The sequence below is a fragment of the Balaenoptera acutorostrata genome, chromosome 18 (genome assembly GCF_949987535.1).
Source record: "Balaenoptera acutorostrata chromosome 18, mBalAcu1.1, whole genome shotgun sequence".
Classification (NCBI taxonomy): Eukaryota; Metazoa; Chordata; class Mammalia; order Artiodactyla; family Balaenopteridae; genus Balaenoptera; species Balaenoptera acutorostrata.
Genome location: NC_080081.1, coordinates 29,672,043 through 29,692,932, shown reverse-complemented (window position 1 = coordinate 29,692,932; position 20,890 = coordinate 29,672,043). Strand labels below are relative to the sequence as shown.

Below are 20,890 nucleotides of genomic sequence, written 5' to 3'. Positions count from 1 at the left end.
AACTTGCTTGTAATGATTTCACCACTGTATACATTGGTCAAAATTTGAAACGATGCAGTTTAAAAAGATGAATTTTTCGTATGTAAATTTTACTTCAAAAACCTGACTTATAAAATGATTCCCTTAAAAGTTATGTTATCTCACCAGCTTTGAACCACTAGCATAACCTTTCCTATTCAATCTTAATGCCTCAGCATACACTCTCCTACAGTTAGGCCAGCCTCTTCAAGGCGCCCTTGCTCCCATCCTATTAATCTGACTGTCATCCATTCTCTTTCAGGTCTAACTGCTTCTAATATCCCCCAAGAAGCCTTCTCTGACCACTCCAGGGCACAATAACCTCAATGTACTCTGAAATCCTGACATGCAACTGACATGCAATTTTTCACACATTTAATAAGTAGATTATATACTGTAGAGTATTCCTGTTGATCTGTTTTTGAGAGGGAGGGGATGGACTGTTCACATCTAAGAACAGAAGGTAAGCTTTTTGAGGGCTTGTTACCAGCTCGTAAGGTTATTTAGCAAAGAACTGACATTTGTTAAAGTTCAGCTGATTTAATGAGTAGTTATTCAATCTTGCAGTCGTGCAAATATCTCCTAAAGATGCTGAAAAAAATTACCAGAGTTTATGAAATCCCATTTTTTTTTTTTTTTTTTTTTACAGAACCCAAATAGAAAAATGTGGATGATTTAGATGCTACTGCATCAGAAGGCACAGGGTTAGCCTAGGTAAGTCCTTGAAATTATCTTTCAAAGGGCTGTCAAGTGATTATTTACAGCATCTAAAGACACAAGAATATGAAGACTAGTCAGAGTTGATCTCTCTTTTTGAAAATGGATGAGGTTCTCCTCTTAGATATAGTGCTTTAGTTTAGACCAAATAAGTTAGGCAAGTGCATTTTAGAAGAAATTTCAAGAACAGTATAAAGAACAGGTTATTCCAATAAAAATTTACTGAACACATGTGTGTTTATGCCATGGTGGATATAAAGACAAACCAGACATGTACTTTGTCTTTAAGAAGGTATAATTAAGTAGAAGATATAAAACATGTATACAAATAAACCTAACAAGAGAGAAACCAAGAAGAGACACAGAAATTACTATGAAGCTTAGCAGAGGACATACTACTTTGTGTCTTCTCCATGACCTTCTTTATGATTTCCCCTGAACAATCATAAAGGAGGCTCATGGAGAAGACAGTATTTTTGAGCTGAACTGTGAAGGACAGAGAAGATGGAGGAAGGCGCACATCACAGTCAATGACGAAGCTGATTTTACAAATGTCAACATTTGAACACAACAGCCCAATGTTTAGAGCAAATTTTGTTGCTACTTAAAATACTAGCTAGATCATACATGAACAAAAAGTGAATATCTTCTGATAGTTCCTTCATCTTCTTTCTAATTAAAGTAAAAACTATTAACTTTAGTTTTAGTTGAAGATACAGAAACTAGTATCACATATACATTAAAATACACAGCAATACATGGATTATTTCAGTGAACAAAAGTAACGAAGTGAAAAAGGGAAATAAATATTTTTAGAATATAAATAAATACATTGTATACTTTTTCTTCTCCTTCAGGTGATGACAATAGTGCTTTTTCCTCTTGTTCTGGTGTGGGTTCAGCATCTCCAGAGATGAGCTTTCCAAATACCTGGTGGAGAAGAGAGGGAGGTGAGAACAACTCAATGGCAGAACCTCCTCTGAGAAGGCTAGAGGAGTCAGTAGCTGGCTCTGTGGGCTTTATGCTACTAGGCTATTCCTACTGCACACCTCTACTCTTCAGGAGATGAATGCAAAATGAAATACGAGAATTCAGGGCTATGAGAAGAAAAAAACGGGCCATGTTTGTAGCCAGCAACTTCTAACAAGCTTTCCAAAATATTTTGTTAACCTCTTGATATTACTGTTGAAGTAGTATATTATTTCAATTTATCCTGTGTTAGAAAATGTGTAGTAAGGACACTCACCTGTGATGTAATAAGTCTGAACACTCTTAGAGTCTCAGCTTCACAGTTCCTTTGCTGGGCCACACTGGCTGAAATCTGGCCAGCAATTTTTGTGCTTTCGCCATCCTTCCAGCCCAGAACCTTAACTTGTCGAACTCTCAGTGTATTTTCTGGGCCCTTTAATTCAATTTTGATGATGTGATTATCCCCTCCTGGAAGTTCACTTGTTACCCAACCAATGTGCCTGGAATCCAGATCAACCTAGGAGAGGAGAAAAGGGATAGAAACCTGATACAGGTGTACTACTATTTTATCACTGTCCTAGACTTTGCATTAACAACAGCAAGCTCAAATAACAAATAATTGTACCCATAGGAAAGTTTATTAGATTATTTCACACTGATTATCTTATTTAAACCTTGTGAGGATAATACAATACTATAGTAGCTACAGATGAAGAAAGTGAGGTTAACACAGATGGCAGATGTCTAGTAAACGATGGAGTTGAGAATTCAAATGCAGGTCTGCTTACTATATGGCTTCTGAGCACAAGTTACATAAGTGAAACCACTGCAAACAATTTACATGACTGTACCTACACTGACTGTAAGTAGAAATACTCACATGATCAGCAATGAAGTCCTGTTTTGTGCATCTTCACATGAAAGCACATTTAAAGGAAGGATTTTTGCTGTGCAGTTACTTAATATATTTTACTTTTGAAGAAAAATTATATAATATGTAAATTCACATTGGTCATTACTTATTTCAGTATATTTCATTGAGAATACAACTTTTTTTCAAGGATTATATTTCAGTGTACTGTAAAATGGTTTTTGACACTATTCACTCACAAGTAAGTGAGTTTATACAGAATCTCGGTCACATGCCCAAATAGAACTTAACTTGTTTCTAGAGTTGGTTTGTAAATTGACTTTCAACCTGGATATAGTCGCAGTGTTATAACTGAAAGATTTTCAAGCTACAGGACAACAACCTACATTTCAACCTGAAGTGTGGGTGAATTAAGGTGACAGTTGTGAATCAGATCTATGATGAATTTTAAGGCACCCTGAATCTCTGCAGAGGAGCAGGAGTCAGGGTGGAGGGCTATAGGCACAGTATACTTGCTCATCACTAGAGAAATTTAGGGAAATAATGGGTAAGATGTTTAGAACAGAGATGGTTGTAACTATTCCTATACATGGACCATTTGCCAATTTAGTGTTTTGTAAATAGACGATTTCCTATAATACTTGGGTGGTATGCCAAAATTAGAACTCAACAGTGGAGAATGAGAAGAAGAAATTTCTCCCTGGGCAGTAAAACATTTAATGACAAAGTTTTAATTACCTGCTTTATTCTGCACAAATCTTCTACTGCTTTGCCAGTTAAGAAGGTCATTGAGGTAACTTTATTCTGAAATAAACAATTCAAAATAGTTACTATGCCATGTTCCTGGCTCCAGAACTGACAGTGATTTCATACAGCCTATCAATATAACATCAACTCTTCTGCCTGTCTTTTATGGTCCTTCCTAACTGACTTCATTCCATCTGTCCAACCAACGACAGTTCCTACAACTCCAGTCTTTTCTTTTTCTCACAAACTCCATCTTGAATCTCACATTTCAGCCCTTCTCTATGGGCTCTGAGAGAGGAGGTTGGCATTCCCTCTTTTCATCCAAAGTCTAATCATTTAAATTCTATCTTTATCATGAAGGCTTTCAGCAACTTGCCTTGCTACTCATGTCCCATTTTTATCACATTATTCTCATTGTTTCCGGCTGTAAAACGGAGGAAGACAGGTAGCTTAGGCAACAAATACTTGTGAGCATCATGATGGACCCAGACGGCCTTAGGGACTTGGAGAAGGATATATGAGAGGGATAGGTTCTATCCCCTCGAGATCCTTGTCAAACTAGGGAAGGAACATTAACACATAAAGTAAAATATCAAAAGAAATTCAAGGGCTTCCCTGGTGGCGCAGTGGTTGAGAATCTGCCTGCTAATGCAGGGGACACGGGTTCGAGCCCTGGTCTGGGAAGATCCCACATGCCACGGAGCAGCTGGGCCCGTGAGCCACAATTGCTGAGCCTGCGCGTCTGGAGCCTGTGCCCCGCGACGGGAGGGGCCGCGATAGAGAAAGGCCCGCGCACCGCGATGAAGAGTGGCCCCCGCTTGCCGCAACTGGAGAAAGCCCTCGCACGAACCGAAGACCCAACACAGCCAAAAATAAATAAATAAATAAATAAATAAATAAGAAAATCCTTTAAAAAAAAAAAAAAAAAGAAATTCAATACCTTTAAGTACTGAAAAGAGTCACAATGGTACTAGAGCCAGAGACCTTAAGTCTGAGTAAGTTTTATGCCAAGCACATCAAGAAAGAGACTGACATACTAATTCCTTGGAGAGCTGCATACTTTAAGTGCTATAGGCTGATGCAATTCAAATCAACAAGTGCTGTGTTTACGGCAGTGCGGTAGGCAGGCTGGGGGTACACAGAGGTATGTAAGTCTTAATGATGCATAGAAATTAGAGGAGGTTTCCTAAAAGAAAACCTGATGCCAGCATACATACTGGGGCTTTTAAAAATGAATATTATCATGATTATCTCTCATAAAAGACAAAAATGTCAAATTGAGTGCAACCATTGTTTTGAGGGAAAGTGTGTCCTAGCTTACAACATGAATCAAGGATAACACGGTACTGAGCAGTGAGTTCCTGACAGAAAAATGTTTTGATTTGTTATGCTTGACTTTCAAGTAAGATAAAGTAGTTGTACCAACTGAACTGCTGGGTCTCAAGAGGAGGTAAGCTAGTGATATACTAGCTAAGCCTTTATTCCTTATTCAATCTGAGCTGATGGACAGAAGCTGGGGTGACTGTGGACGGCAAGGAGTGCTCTGACTGCACACTGAACTTCTGTGGTTGGCGTTCCCCACACAGGAGACCCAAGCCCATCACTTTGGCTGTCCCTGGGAAAGGAAACACACAAATAGGACCAGAGCAGCTTGGCAATGGCCCAAGGGGACTTATTAATACTATATCTGCTAGCAAGCCACTTCCATTCAGAGGGAAAAAAATCCCAAGAAGTATTCTTCCCCAGGAATGGGGTAAAAGCGTGGGAGTTTGGTAGCTGGTGCTACTTTTTTCTCGGCTCTGAACACTCAAGTAAATAGGATGCTTTTTCCTGTTCAGTGCTTTTTGTAGAAGAGTGCTCAATTCAGTGGAAACATGTAGACAGGCTAGAGCTAGGGAGAATATTAAGTATGATGACTTAGGTTAGTCCAGGAACTTCCCCCAATTCCCTCATGATGGCCGGGGGTGAGGATTAACAACTGAAAGCTAATTACACTATCAGTCAAAGTGTATTAAGTGCCATCAGAGTAATATAAAAAAGAACCCAGAGGAGAGAAAGAGTAATTTTTATAGATGAGGTACTGGGAGAGGATTTGTCTATCGGGTCTTAGATTTGGGAAGGATATGAAAAGCAGAGTTTAAGGAGAGGACTTCCAGGCCAAGGAAATAGCTTGAACAGGGGCATGGAGGTAAAAAAATCATGGAATAGATATTTATATTGCTTAGCTATAGCCATGGTATATTCGTAATCAGACCTTGACTTAGAATTGGTATTCCACAGTGCTCCCAGTCATATCAACCTGTTTTTAGACTTAAGATTTATTTTAGAACTATAACAATATAGTTTGGTTGGTGAATTCCAGATGAAAATCTTTTTGCTAAAACTCAGAAATGAGACTGCATGATAAATAAAGGTCTGAAAAGAACTAACGAACCACAAATTAAGTTTCCTTTCTTACCCCAAGATCTCGGGAATTGTCCACATGAACAGATACATAGCGGGCATTGATTCCTTTCACACAGTTGATGGTGACATTCTTAGTTTTGTTTTTATCCTCATCTCCTGATTCCCAGAAGGTTTCTGTGGAACCATCTGTCAAACTGCCAATCATGGCAGGTCGGCTAGAAGTTTTTATGTCAACAATGCTGGTTAAGTCCTTTAAGCACATTACAATGCATAATTCCTACCAGAAACAAATATACATAATTATAACACTCAAATGGACATCTCCCATGATAATAAAACGAACAGACAAGAGATAAGAAATAGCAGTAAGAATCAAATTATTTAGAAGTAATTTTCGGTTTCTCCTTCAATACATTGTTGAGTAGTAACAGTGCTAAATGACTGACCTGACTCATAGCTTCAAAGCCAGACTGTATGCTGATGCTGAAACTCTCTTCACTGTCTCCATCATCTGATTTTGACAAAATATTGTTAATGTGATGAAAGACGTTGCTCTGATGGAGGAACTGGTGATCAGATTGCTTGAATTTCAGACTCCAGCATCTAAAAAGGCATAAGTAATACATTAAAAAATTCTTTTTCGGGAACCTCTAAGGAATTCCTGGAAAAAAGCACTCTACAGCTAATATTTCAAGAAATCTTAATGCTCTAGGTACAAAAAATACAAATTTTAAAAATTCAAGAAACAAAATTATTTCTACTGGCTTTTATTCTTTTTTTTTTTTTTTTTTTTGAGAAATAAAGGTCATTTCTTTCGAACAATATAAATTCTAAGGAAAGTTCACCCGTTTTCAAACTGGATACATGAAGGTCAAGGCTACAGAAGCAAAAAAGGTAATAAATCGTTTTGTAGACAAGTGTTACCCCAACTATAAGAGCCTCTTAAATGTATTAGTCTTACAGTTCCGTACTAATCCATCAGAGTATAACACACTTTGTACTTCAAAAATCTTGTGAGGAGGAAACAAAATCTCCTGTCTGCTGGTCTTATCGTTAGGGATGTGGGTGGCCAAAATCACTCCTTCAACCTATTTCTTACAAAAATCAGTGGAGGATTTATTTATATGTGTAATCTAGTACATGGCTCTAATGACAAGGTCCACAATGTAAAAGTAATGCTGAATCTCAGCAGGTTTGGACTTAAAGGAGGCGATGCTCTTCAAGGTAGTTTTAGGATTGGCTGCATATGACTAGGCTCTATTTCTCTTGATATTCTTTTCAATTCAAAATCCTATTTTGATTTCTGTTTTTGAGATTTCATTCCCTCTCCCTTTTTGTGACATTTAAGACTCCACTGTTGAGTAGCACTGAGACACGTGATTTCGGGTAGAAGAGAGGGGAAAGTGAGGAAGACTGCTACAGACTATGATAATTTAGAGGACTAAGTAGTATATTATCCACATTTTACAGAGGGGCCAACAGGCGTGAACTAAGAAGAAGGACAATTCTAAATTATGACAGTCATGAGGGAGGCACCATTCACATAATGCAGATATTCTTTCTATCTTGCTATTTAAAGAGGTCTTTCAAGCATTTTGTGCTTTGACAACTCCACAAAATCCCTTTTCCAGGGTACCGACAATACTTAGATATGAGATTACCTCAGGGCCATTTGCTGTAACGAACTGCCACTGGGGAGAGACATCATAAGATCAGAGATGGTTTGAAGTAAGCGGTGAAATGTATGTGGTAAAGGATGAGCAGCTTCCCCTGCAATCACTATATCTGAGAGTGGATGTTCACATACTCTTGTATCTTTCTCCTAAGGCAGAAATTGAAAGCAAGTTGATCCATTTGTCTGCTGGAAGGAATTTTCCCCACACAAAAGAATGTATACTTTAAGGATACTCATGTAACAGAAATGTAAACAAAATCAAACCATACCCAAGACATCCATTAAGATTAACTAATTATGTCTGTATTATTTTAAAGGAAAAAGTGATACGGTCACCTATAAATAAAATCAGCAAACAAATAAATGCTGCATATGAGTATCAATTCCAGTGTGCTCACTAATCTACTAGCAGAAATGAGCCCATTCCCTTCAGCTGAGCCTCACCCAAATTGCTGATCCACAGAGCTGTAAGCCAATAAGCAAGTGTTTTCATCCACTGGGTTTTGGGGTGGTTTGTTACACAGGAATAGAGAGCTCTCATGAATGTGTGATAATCTCACACTGTAATTGTGGATATTTTTTTCTGTTTTTCCTTGCAGCTCTGTTGATTTTTACTTCTTTAAAGGCTATATTATTAACTACAAACATACATTAACTACACAGAACTACTCTTATCATTTTGTAGAAAGCCTCTTTACCCCTACTGATAATTCTGTCTTGAAGTCTGTTTTTTTCTGATGTTAAACTAGCCGTAGCAACCTAATTTTGGTTGGTATTTACCCAGTATATCTTTTTCTACTTTTAATCTTCCTCTATCCTTGTGTTTTAGATGTGATGCTTATAAACAGTATCTAGCTTTTGTTTTTTTCTGCCTATTCTGACAGTCTTTTAAATGGAGGATTTAGTCCTCTACTTTTTTTATTCTAGAAATAGAAATGTGGCCCACAAGTCACAGCTACAGAGGTGGAAATGGGGCTGGAATCCAGGCTTCCAGGGTCCAAGTTCAATGCTTTTCCATTATACAGGCTGCCTCCTATAAAATACAAGTCCCTTCTAGCCAAAGATTTTTGAATTTCATGTCCCTACACAGTATCATTTTCACACTCTGTACCTTAGAGTAATGTTGTAAAGTAGACTGATCTTCTCTGTAATAATGTTGCCCTGTTTATCTGTCTTATACTGCACTGTGATAGTGTTTATCTTGCAGTTGATTGCTTCGAGACAGTGATGGCTAGTGAGAAATCAGAATTGACTGACAGCGTTTTTGGAGACAGAAAACTTTCACTCAGCATAGTTAATGTGTTGCTCATAGCATTGAAATTTTATTCCTGCCTTTAAGTTATATAATCTGTGAATGACCTCATGAAAATTATTGTATTATCTGAAAGTAGTTCTACTTTTCTATAAAAATATGGACAATTAAAAAACCAAGAACCTCACTTACTTGTTCTGCATTTTCTTTGTTTGTTTTATTTTCCTCATCCTCTTCTTCTTCTGGTTCCACTGGAGCAGGAGTCAGTGATGCCACAAAATGCCACAGAATATCATGGAGAGAAGTTGTTTGGATGACATTACACAGAAGCCAGTTGAAAGCCTGGATAAATGATGGTTAAATAAGTCCAAGATAAAAAGAAAATATACGAGTGAACATAGCAGGACTTTTCTTATTTGGAAACAAAGAACCTTCCTGGACTAAGTCTTTTTTTTTTTTAATAAGCATCTATTATGGACTGAGTGTTTGTATCTTCCCCCCAAATGTTGAAGCCCTAACTCCCAATGTGATAGTATTTGGAAGTGGTGCCTTTGGGAGGATAATCAGGTATAGATGGGATCATGAGTGTGGAGTCCTCACGATAGAATTAATGATTTTTTTAAAAAATTTTATTTATTTATTTATTTATGGCTGTGTTGGGTCTTCGTTTCTGTGCGAGGGCTTTCTCCAGTTGCGGTGAGCGGGGGCCACTCTTCATCGCGCTGCGCGGGCCTCTCCCTATCGCGGCCTCTCTGGTTGCGGAGCACAGGCTCCAGACACGCAGGCTCAGTAGTTGTGGCTCACGGGCCTAGTTGCTCCGCGGCATGTGGGATCTTCCCAGACCAGGGCTCGAACCCATGTCCCCTGCATTGGCAGGCAGACTCCCAACCACTGCGCCACCAGGGAAGCCCTGGACTAAGTCTTTTAAGGAAAGATACTAGGAAGTCTGATCTTCATTTCACTGAAAGTACACTGAACTTACACAGTCAATAATTTTGGGCCTAATTAAAAAATTAATAATAATAGGGAAAATAATACCTATGAAATGCAATACCAAAATACTTTCCCAAAATACTTTTTATTTCAAATATTTGTCTTCATATTAATTTACCCATGCACATTTTTTTTCCAACTTGCATTCAGGATCAACACAGAATGTTTCTTAAGTTCTACACAAGCTACCATTTACTTAAATAAACTCATATTGCTCCCATTGATGAAATGGCAGGTTACCTCCTACTCATGATAAAGAAAAAAAATTTATTACATATAAGTCTATGATATATAGCAATCCATTTCCAGAGACTCAGATAAGGTATTACTGTTAAATTTACAACTCAAGACCCCACTTTTCATCCCCTTTGCAGGATTATTCTAACTGAAAAGACTCTGCGATTACAAAAAGCTTTTTTAAAAAGATATTATCAGGATTCAAATAATGAAGCAATGCAGAAATAAAGTTTTTTAGAGCGCTTAAGTATGAAACTCTAAATTCATTTATATTCAAAAACTTGAGTTTAATTTTGTTGCGAACACGATATTTTCTATTCACTGAAGTCTCTTAATTTGTCACAATTTCTGTTTGGTAGAAAAGTGACATCATTAAATAGAATCATCACATGAATTGTATAATGAATGAATCAATAATCCTATTAATGTATTCTTACCTCCATAGCAAAAACTCGACAAGCAGATTTCCTTAAGGCCTGTTTCATTGCTATTTCAAGACCTTCCAGATCATGATGTTGTATAACAAAGGCTAAAACTGGCCACTGGAAATTTCGTTCTCCTTTGGAAAGAGAGCTGTGGGCTGAGATTAGCCGGGAAAGCTCAGGAGATGGATGTCTCAAGAGGGAAGAACCGACTTCTATTTAAAGGAAAAAAAAAAAAAAAAGAAAATTATTAACTTTTATAGGTAATACATATGATTAATGTATTTAAGATGATATTAATGAATAGTATCTAGCTTATTCACTTTAGAGTCTTTGCAGTTTTTTTGTTTTTATTTTTGCAGGTCTGAATCTAAAGTCCATGCTTTCTAAAACACTAAACATGAAGTGATTTATTTTCTCCCTAAATGGAATCTACATCTTATCCCCATCATTTTCTACAGGACTGCTTTATAACAAATGGTACCTCAATAAGAGCTCAAAAATACTTGTTGAATGAACCTAGAAATCATTAATATTTGATTTATCCTCAATAATATTTTCCTTGAAGATCTTCAATAAGATACATAATCATTTACCTATAAATATTAGGTCAGATCTTCATTTAGTAAGTGGTCGGCCTGATAAATCATTAACGTATTATCCTTTTTTTTTCTTGGGTTTCTTTATTCTTGAGACAGAATCAATCAGCCCCAGTTTGAGGCTGTTGATACCAATCGGTCCAGATTATCTAACATTTTTACTGATTAAGAGCTAGCCATATCCCCAGTTTTTATTATCTATTTGAGTGGTAGTAGCCACAGGAGTTACAAGCTTCTATTGCGAGTGGGAAGATCACTGTGAAAGTGTTAAGTCATTGGAACTGCTGGTTCACTGAAGCTTAGTGGAAGGGAGAATGGTAGCAATATTTGGCTTAGATATCTAACAAGTAATGTACTTTAAAGGTCAATTTATTCTTAAACAACCCTGGATGATCTCTGGGTGTCGCTTCCAACTGAGATGTGAAATTTAGAGAGGCACATTTATGGCTAAGTCACATAAAAGGAATGTCTACCACAATTTAAAATTAATCCATTCCTGGGCTTTCCTGGTGGCGCAGTGGTTAAGAATCCGCCTGCCAATGCAGGGGACACGGGTTCGAGCCCTGGTCCGGGAAGATCCCACATGCCGTGGAGCTAAGCCCATGTGCCACAACTACTGAACCCACGTGCCTAGAGCCTGTGCTCTGCAACAAGAGAAGCCACCGCAATGGGAAGCCCACGCACCACAACAAAGAGTAGCCCCCGCTCACTGCAACTAGAAAAAGCCCGCATGCAGCAATGAAGACCCAATGCAGCCAAAAATAAATAAATTAAATAAATAAATTAAAAAAAAAAATTAATCCATTCCTCTGCCTTCAAAAATTAGATTTTAAAAAATATCTACAAATAAAACCATTTGGATCACTCAATCTTCTTTTTTATCTTTATACTTACCAGTGTCTCCACTGTTAACTCTTCTTCTAGGAATGGCTTTAACTCGTGCAGGTAAAATGGAGTGTTGTTTATCATATTCAGAAGCAACAACTGAGTATGATCTTTGGAAGACAGTTCTCTTGGCAAGATCAGTATCAGTTATGGGACTGGTTTCCAAACTGCAGATAGAACAAGATGACAGATAAAAACTCAAGAGAAAAAGTGAATGACGTGATACTATATTTATTTAGTTTTTAATAGTGTAGTCAAATACGGGAACCTGTACTTCATGTGGAAGAATACAAATTCAAAGCCAACTTGACACTCTCTCTTTAAGTCATAATTTGATCTTTCCAGATGTAACCACATTTTGACTGAGTTCAGAACTGCATCTTAAAACTTTTAGTTTTCTTAAATCTACTTTGCATTTCAAATGAAAAAGAAGAAACGGCTTCAAATGTTCTAAGCTCCTTTCAGAATCAAAAGCACCGTGGTGGAAGACATGTGTCATGATATTCAGGAAAATCAGGCAGATATATTCATAACAGCACTGAATAGAAAGAAAATGGATATGTACCTACAGAGACCTAGTAAAATGGAAAGTGAAAGGACGCAATTTTCCTTTGGTGCTGAGTGTTCTGTGAGGTTTCTCATTCTTTGGGGGTGCCGCCCAAAGCCCTGTCTGGAGCATGGCTGCACCAAAGTGTACTGAGAGGTGACAAACTGAATTCCAGTGTCAGTTATATTATACTTACGTCCATATGAGAACTCATTGGTTTTCAGGCGGGCTTTAGGAAACCAACAATTTTCTATTTACTATGGCGGCATTCAAAAACACTTGAAAAAGTATTAAGATGGTTATATAATTTCCTTTATTGAGACATTTTATAAAAAAGAGAAATACCTTTCTTTACTTTCTAAGGCAAATTTATAAACTGTTCTTTTCATGTATTCTTTTCTCTGTCACCTCATTCCATATTGGGCTATTTTTGCTCTCACCCTGAGTTCTAGAGTTGTTTCTTTTCCATCGTTCAAGCCAGGTTTAAAATCCTATGTCCCTCAGTAAAGCTTATATACTTTCTAGTAAGTGTTAGCTAACTCCCTGGCCATTTTCTTTCCTCACTGCCTAAGTGTGTGCACATTCTTGTTTGAACAGATGATAAATGTTGTACATAACTAACTGGAGTAAAGGTGCCTGGATGTCAGTTTCTGCTGTTTGGCTCCAGAATGACCAGAATATAGGGATATGTTCATTTAATTCACTGTATATATGGTGTTACTATAAAGCACAAGACATCTTTTCTGCTTTTAGAGGAAGTTTATCTATCAACGTAAAAAATTGTTGTACAACCTAAAAAATAATGACTTGTTCTTATAAAATTGATCAAGCTTGAGAAGAAACTCAAGCAACACAAGAAAACCCAAAGGTTTCCTTTCTAATGACATCATGTTCGCAGTTACTCATGCCTGAACTCTTGATGCTATCCTAAACTGATCCTTTTCATTATCCAGTCACTCAACAAGTCACACTGATTTTTCCTCCAAAATATTTCCTTTACCCATCTGTCTTTAACAACCATTGCCAACACCATCCAATTCCACACACACAGCTGTAATCTTTGATTGAAATGTTCAGCTTCTCAGTTGACACTGTGAGACTATTTCTGCATTTGTACCATGTCATTCCTCCTCTAAAAACTCTCAGTGGTACCTTGTTTCCTTCTGCATCATATTTATATGCTTCTCTTCAGTTTTCAAGAAGCCCTTTACTCTGATACTATAAGGGGGTAGGGTGGGGCCGGGGGGAGCACTGCAAGTAATAATCCAAGAAGCTCAATATCTACTTTCAGTGCTACTTCTCCCGTGAAACCTTCTCTAAGTACTGCCTCAAAGTGACCTTCCTCTAGTCTGATTTACTACAGCATTAAATGATATAATATACAATGGAAATGGAATCCTTTATTGCTTCACTAGTTGATCTTTTCTCTCCAACTGGATCTGCCTCTGCTATCAAGGACCTTACCTGCTTCATGAATGCATGCTTTTTCTTACTGCTCTAACAGTTAGCAGAGTTGACACAACTTCCTTCCCGAGATGGAGGTATGTATGAAAGATCTTCTAGAGCATTCTCTTCTAGCTTACTGTCTTTCTTCCACCAAACACTGGATTCAACAGAAAGACAATAACTCAAATACCTGGGTGGCATGGACTTCATGTTGCTCTCTGGCTCTTCAAATACATTAGGACTCGCATCAGGAGTTACTGATATGTACGGGGCAGGTACAGATGTTGAACGCAGGTATCTCATCTCATCCTGGAATAGGTTGTCATCTTGATAACCCACAAAATTTTCATGATGATGCCTGCATCAAATCAAACCCAATAACTTAAAGTATGATGGCAATACAGATAACTTTCTATTTTTCATCTCCTTCGTAAAAGTAAAAGCAACCCATTAAGTCTGTAACTGAGGATTAAAGTATTAAAATAGTTGTAGATGTAAGCGAAAGGAGATAAAAGTCTGATAATTTTACACACAGATATTCCTGGTACCATAAACATTTCAAATCCAAAACTGAATGTATTTTCTTTCCTTTTTAGAACGTTTCCATCTTCTAGCTTTAGTGAGTGATCCCACCAGCTATCCAGGTGCCTTACACTAAAGTATCTCAGTGTCACAGCAGGCTCAGCCCTCGACCACGAGCAGTCACTTAGGCCTGTGGATACCAGGTTCCCTCTCACTATTCCCCTTCTTGTTCCCCATCATCACTGCCTTGCTTCAGGCTCATGACATTTCTTGCATGGACTACTAAAGCACAGGCAGTGACCATTTTTTTTAAGAGTGAAATTTGAAAAAGATTAGATATATGAAATGTTCCATGGGTTAGAGGGATATCTATTCCCCAAAGGGCTAAAAATATAAAATCCATAATTAGAGCATGCCAGCATTTTTTACATGTTTTACCATTTGATTCTATCCTTTCAAACTGGAACAGAGAGGTACTAGCCTAAGTACAGCAAACAGGTGACTGAAGCTGAAGGCTTGCTGTACTTGGCATTCCTGATGATTTCCTCCGCAGTCCCAAATGTCCTTAGTCTCACATTTTCGTTTTTGTTTCCCACTCATTTTATTGAATAATAAGTACAAAAACAAACAAACAAAGCTACATAACTCTGCTTCTCAAAATGGAACTGTTGGTTGGTAAGCCACGGCAGTAGGCAATTTCTAGAAATCTTCATTTGTCTGCTGATGAAAAAAATCTGAATTTGGCCTATGAAAGGCTGTTTTAGAGTATCAGTGTACAATGCATGAACATATGGGTTGCACCAGCAAAGCCCAATACAGGAAAAACAGTACACTGCTAACAGGCTTCTCTCCATCTTCACTTATGCCCTTTGATCCGGTTTCTACATTAGCAGCAGAGTGATCTCCCAACTGCAAACCAGTTCACGCATTTCCTTGTTTAAAATTCTTCTTTATCCACTGTTTCCTCTATGGGATAAAATCCAACCTTAGCATGGGCTACAGAGCCACACGCATTACCTGGTCTTGGGAAACAACACTTCATATATTTCTCCTGGTAACCAATACTTTAATAAGCCTGTATTCCTTCAATGTGTAATGCTATTTCATTTGTGTCTTCACATATGTGTTTTATGTCAGGAAATGCTTTCCTCTCATTTCCTGCTTGATTGATTTCTAGTTATCCTTCAAGACTGCTAAAATGTCATATCCTCTGGGAAACCTTTCCTTATTTCCTTGGGAAGATTCAGGTACTCTCTACCTTTTACGCTACGACAGTATTCTATACACACTTCTATCATAAGTACTCCTCACGTAACATTTTAAATGTTTCCTTTACATATCTGTCTCCACCGGAGTGTGAACACATGAAGTCAGGATTTTATTATATTCATCTTAGTGTAACACAAAGCTGGTACTCAGCTAACCAACATTTAAATGCTAACAGAATTAATAATTTGAAAAATGAAAGATTTTTGGATAGCAAATATCAGTTTATTTCCATTTTAGCATTTCCCACTATTAACACACTGACGTCTGCCTAGCAAAGAGTAAAAGATAGCTGAAGTCTTACTAAGACATACTGTGTATTAATAATAATACAAATCAACATAGTATTTACATATTTTTTCAAATACCTACTACTCTAAAGTTTATACCTCTACCAGTCATATTTCTGAATTAAGGCAACTCAGAAAATAAATTCCTGGAGGTCACTTTGCTGTATACAATCTGTACTGTAGTGTGGAAATTCAGGACACAATATTAAACAGTAGCTGTTAATCCAAAGTGATTTAAAAAAACAACAGCCGAGTTATATTACCTAGCTAATGTCTGCAGGTAGAGACAAGGCATTTTAACCGGAAGATCCTCAGAAATGCCCTCTTTCACGCTGGGAAGTTGAGACTGGAATGGCTTTGTAGGATGGTAACACAGAATGCTTGGTTCGGCCGCGCTGCTCAGGGACAGCAGGAAGAGGGCGTTTGCTTTAATCACTTGGTGAGCTTCCATAGTGGGCAAGGCCCGAGGAGTCTTGACTTGCATTGGCTTCCTCCTGGATTGTTTGACCTGGAAAGAAAATTTGTAGGGATCTTTTCCTACTTATACTCAAATTTTAAATTTCTTAAGCTAACATATTTCGAATTTCCAACAAAAATTATTAAACACTGTAGAACTGCTTTCAAATAATAATAGTGATTCTCCAAAGCAACATTCACTTCATGCTTCTCCTGAACTTATTAAAACTAATTTACATCAAATGCAAACTATATTTTTCTCTTTCCTTGGGAAAGTTAAAAAACCTAAGTAGTAAAATCTAAATGTAGTTATCTAAATAAAAGAGTAAATAATCTGTGTGTGCGTGCGTGTGTGTGTATATTTGGCAAATGTTTTTAGCTAGGTGTGTCACTAGTGTGAATGATCCTGACTTTCCATGAGTCCTCAACATAATCAGGGATTAAGAAAAAGAGAGAGGAGATGAAGAGTAGAAAAAGAAAAGGAAAAAGAAAAAGAGAGAGTTAAGAGAGATAAAGGTGAAGAGGGAAAGCTATATATATGTGTAGAATAGCAGACAAATTAATAATAAAAAATTATGCAGTAAACATCTGTCAATAAGGTATGTATGCTGCAGGAGAGTTGTTTTGTGTTATCCCAAGATATAATTTGTTTTTGTAATTAAAAACAGCTGACCTGGTACATAAATTAAATTTATATATTATTCCTGTTATGAAGGCTGATCTTTAATATCAATTATGTGGAGTTGTCTGATAATATGATCATAAAAAGAGATTTTTATAAGGTTTATCCTTATCACTAACAGTATAGCCAGAACAAAATAAAAATACCTTCTCCCTTGCAGCAGCCTGTTTTTCACGGAGGTATTTTTCTCTACAGCGATCACACACCAGGTACCACGTGCTTCCCCCTATGCCACCATCACCACAGTTACCAGCCCATCCTCCACAAAAATGCCCAATGCTATTGTAACCTTGTCCACCAGCATACCGGCCACAACCTTGAAGTAAGAACATAAATAAAAATTTAACACTTTAAGTGTCCTTAATAGTCTGCTCCTTGCCACCTGTACATAAATGACAGCTTTTCCTTCTCAAAGTAAGCAAAATACTGAAGCAAATATCTAACCCCGACCTGGGCTGTTAATTATATCAGCAAAATTGCAGGTGTAACCAAAAGTAATCAATTAAACGATGCCTAAAATACTGACGATACTCTATACAGGCAGGTGAAAAGAAATGTTAAGATATGGGTACTTTTAGATTTATTTAAGTATGCTAAAAAAATTGGAGAAGACAGGTATTACGTATAAAACACTCTGTGAGAATAATATATTTTACAAATCATGTGTTTTACAAAACGTTGCAGTGTAATATGTAGGAAGAGAAAAACATTTGCCCAAATTCATAATAAGTGAATTATGGAATATTAATTGTTACAGAAATCGTTACATTTACCTAAAACATAAAACTGTCTTCTGATGAAACAGTTAATCTCTTCCACAGGAAAATGCCCAAAGAAATCAGTATAATCTAATTTAATTTGCAATTCTGAACAGGAAAACAATACAATCAAAGGAGACCTAATGTTGCGACCTTTCCTGCGTGTATGGACATGTCCTTATTTCTATTGTGTGAGACACCTTAACAGCATCTTTTGGGTAACACATAAAATATTTAAAAAGTTAACAATATCTCAGAATGTGATACATTAAAATGAAATAGTACTAGATTGCCTTACCACCATACTATTAGATTTCTTTACCTATTTTTCATAAACCCTATACTGTACTGATAAAGTACTTTAAAAATTACATTGTAAGACACTATAAATTTGGGCAAAAGTTTCCCTGTACTTTAACATAATTCATGGAACAGCTTAAGTCAAAGTGACCTAATTTGTTTTTTTTACACAAAGTACTTACATATATTCAATAACATCACTTACCTGGGTGAGCCTGTCTCATGTGGTAGGTCACTGGGTATGGATGTGACTCTCCACAGAGCTCACAGATGGTATCTTTCTCTGGTCCTCCTACCGCCAGCTGGGCCATTTCACCAAACAAATTACCTCTGGGCCGAACTTCTGTCTTTTCTTTTTTCTTTTTTTCTTTTTTGGCCTTTTTATTCTCTTTCTCACACTCCTTCTTTTTAAGGACTGCACAAGAACCAGGACTTGGAAAAATCATATTCTGGGAAGCTGCTTTGATAGTAGCCAAAGAGATGTCTTCCCAAAAAGCCACTAAATGTTGCAGAGTCAGGGGAAGAGGAGACTTAGACTTCATTGGGTGATGCATGGACATTTCAAAAGTGGCCTCAGTTTTCCCGTCTTCACATTTTTCATGCAGAGGAGGTTCCTTAAGCATAGACAATACTTTATTTTTGTTGATACTACCCATTTTAGATATATCTGGTCCATGAGGTGCAATATTAAACATATTCAGTGCAGATGATATTTCCAATGAGTGTCTATTTTTTAATTTGGTTTCCTTTTCTTCTGTAGGCTGCTGGCTGCTTAAACTACTTCTTATAGGAGCATGTTCTTTGGAAAGTTCAGGATTAAATTTTAAGAAAGAAGAACAAGCCATCGCATCGTGTACTATGCCTTCGTGCCACAGGAAAGAGGCAAAGACGGCTCTGGCACACTCAGCCACGGAAGGGGACATGGCTTGCTTGGCTGGCTCTAAAGGTTTGGATCCATCTCCTTTGAAGAGAAAGCTAGATTTTTCCTTCTTGGGCCTGGTGTGCCTATTAGCACATTTCCGACTTGTCTTGGGGGATGCTCTCGTTTCCTGTTCATCTTTCAGTGGTGCTTTTCCTATGCTGAAATGAACTTTATTTGGACCTTCATCCATACCCTTAAATTCACTGCTTTCGTCACAGGTGCTGTCTGTTAGGCTATTTGTTTTTAAAGTACTTGAAGTGCAGACTTCAACCACCTCACTGTGGAGGTTTTCTTGTACCACGTGGGGAGAAGGAGCTCTATTTTCGGATCCAGGGGAGTCTTTAGAATCCTTTGGTACTGGTTTTGGTTTCGGTGATGTTGATCGTCCCCTTAATGGTTCTGTGAGGGGCATTTTCTTCTTGCGGAGGGTATCTGGATCGAGGGTGTAAGAGTCAGATTTGGAACGTTCCCGAGGAGGATCAAGTTTCGTCTTAACAGGAGCAGTGCTCTTCTGAGGTAGACTTTTATCGTGCGGTGAGGAAGAGCGTGCAGAGCTAGCACCGGATGGGCTAGACCTACTGGCTGGGAGAGTCTTTGGCTTAGGAGATGACGACCGAGAACCTGGTCCTGGGGATTCAGCTCTGAAGCTAGAAGACATCTTCCCATCAGATTTCAGTGTCTGCAAGGTGTTATGGTTGGGGGATAATGACCTACTGTGAGAATCTGACCTCAGCTTTGCAGCATCGGATTTCAACATGAGAGATTCACTAGCTGATAGCCCTTCTGTACCCCTCTGCTTCTTCTGGTCAGCAGTAGTCCGGCTCATACGTCCATCGGGTTTAAGTGTTCTGCTGTGTTTGGAGGGCAGTTCTGATTTTCCTGATGTACAGACTGGTCTAGAAGATGTTGAGATAGTTCCTCGGTCACCTGTATGGTCCATTTCATAGTGAAACTTGTTAATATAATTATAACTTACTGATGATTTAGCCACTAAACAATGAAATAAAAAAACATAGCTAAAAAAAATTTGTATTGCTTGTCACAGACAAAAATACTTCAAGAATAAAGAAAAAAGGGGGAATTCTCGTCAAATTTCTATTACATCATTTTATAATTCTAATATTCTAATATTTGGATTAGAATAATTTATAATTAATGTATGAATGCCCTAAAGCTATTATTTAATTACATGTAATGCAGGCAGTCTGTTATTTGTAAAGAGGTTATATTCTAAAAGCTTATTTAGTTCATAAGCTTAGCTGGTTAGAACTCAGAGCTTGAAGAAGAAAAATGGTGGGATCCTCAGAATTAGAATTACAAGTCTGAATTCTGGGGCCTTTCAACAAGGAGTCAGGAGAATAACAGAAAAAAAAAGGATAAAAAGAAAAATAATCTCGCTCTTTCCTAGGCAAAGCACTAGATGTTTCTACATGAGCGCCACTTGTTTTTGGCATCCTGGCCCTCATTCAGTGTCTCTCCTTCCTACTACTTCATGCTTTTCTTTTGAGGCATTAGAGCCAGGTCGTCTTTGCTGTCAGTCCGTGGTACAACCTTCAAGATTATCTTTCCTCCCTAAAATCAAAACTTCTACCCTCAGTGCAAGTGATACTAGTTCACTGTTAGGAGGAAAGCAACCTGATTGAAATGATTCAAGTGACATGAAAAACTGAAAATCCATAAACCTTGCTAGAAGCATTTATATTTTTTGAAAAAGGGATACTTGTAAATTGAGATGACTCAGGTTACACTGTAGTTCTTTCTTTTTCCTTTTTAAAGGGATATGAACAAGTTTGGATAAAGTAGAAACGTGTGTTGGGGCTTGCTTGCAATGTGTGTGTGTAGAGTCACAGCCTAGTTATCTAAATGTCAAGAGAGCTTTGCCATGGCATCTGCCTCCTCATGGAAGGCCT

General features: G+C 37.6%; 1 protein-coding gene across 14 annotated transcripts in view; it reads right to left on the bottom strand.

Moving 5' to 3' along the window:
• Window positions 1–20,890, bottom strand: part of MYCBP2 (MYC binding protein 2) — a 272,533-nt gene that overhangs the window by 28,372 nt on the left and 223,271 nt on the right. For 12 of the 14 annotated variants that reach the window (XM_057532563.1, XM_057532570.1, XM_057532567.1 and 9 more), the window contains 13 exons: window positions 18,264–19,907; window positions 17,147–17,316; window positions 16,126–16,370; window positions 13,975–14,142; window positions 11,801–11,958; window positions 10,323–10,522; window positions 8,848–8,997; window positions 7,390–7,550; window positions 6,175–6,331; window positions 5,781–6,005; window positions 3,314–3,379; window positions 1,982–2,221; window positions 1,567–1,665 (listed from right to left, as the gene is read on the bottom strand). In XM_057532563.1, the coding sequence (XP_057388546.1) occupies window positions 1,567–1,665; window positions 1,982–2,221; window positions 3,314–3,379; window positions 5,781–6,005; window positions 6,175–6,331; window positions 7,390–7,550; window positions 8,848–8,997; window positions 10,323–10,522; window positions 11,801–11,958; window positions 13,975–14,142; window positions 16,126–16,370; window positions 17,147–17,316; window positions 18,264–19,907 (3,683 nt within the window). The remainder of the gene's footprint in view (window positions 1–1,566; window positions 1,666–1,981; window positions 2,222–3,313; window positions 3,380–5,780; window positions 6,006–6,174; window positions 6,332–7,389; window positions 7,551–8,847; window positions 8,998–10,322; window positions 10,523–11,800; window positions 11,959–13,974; window positions 14,143–16,125; window positions 16,371–17,146; window positions 17,317–18,263; window positions 19,908–20,890) is intronic. The other 2 variants (XM_057532564.1, XM_057532577.1) reach the window with 1 other exon arrangement.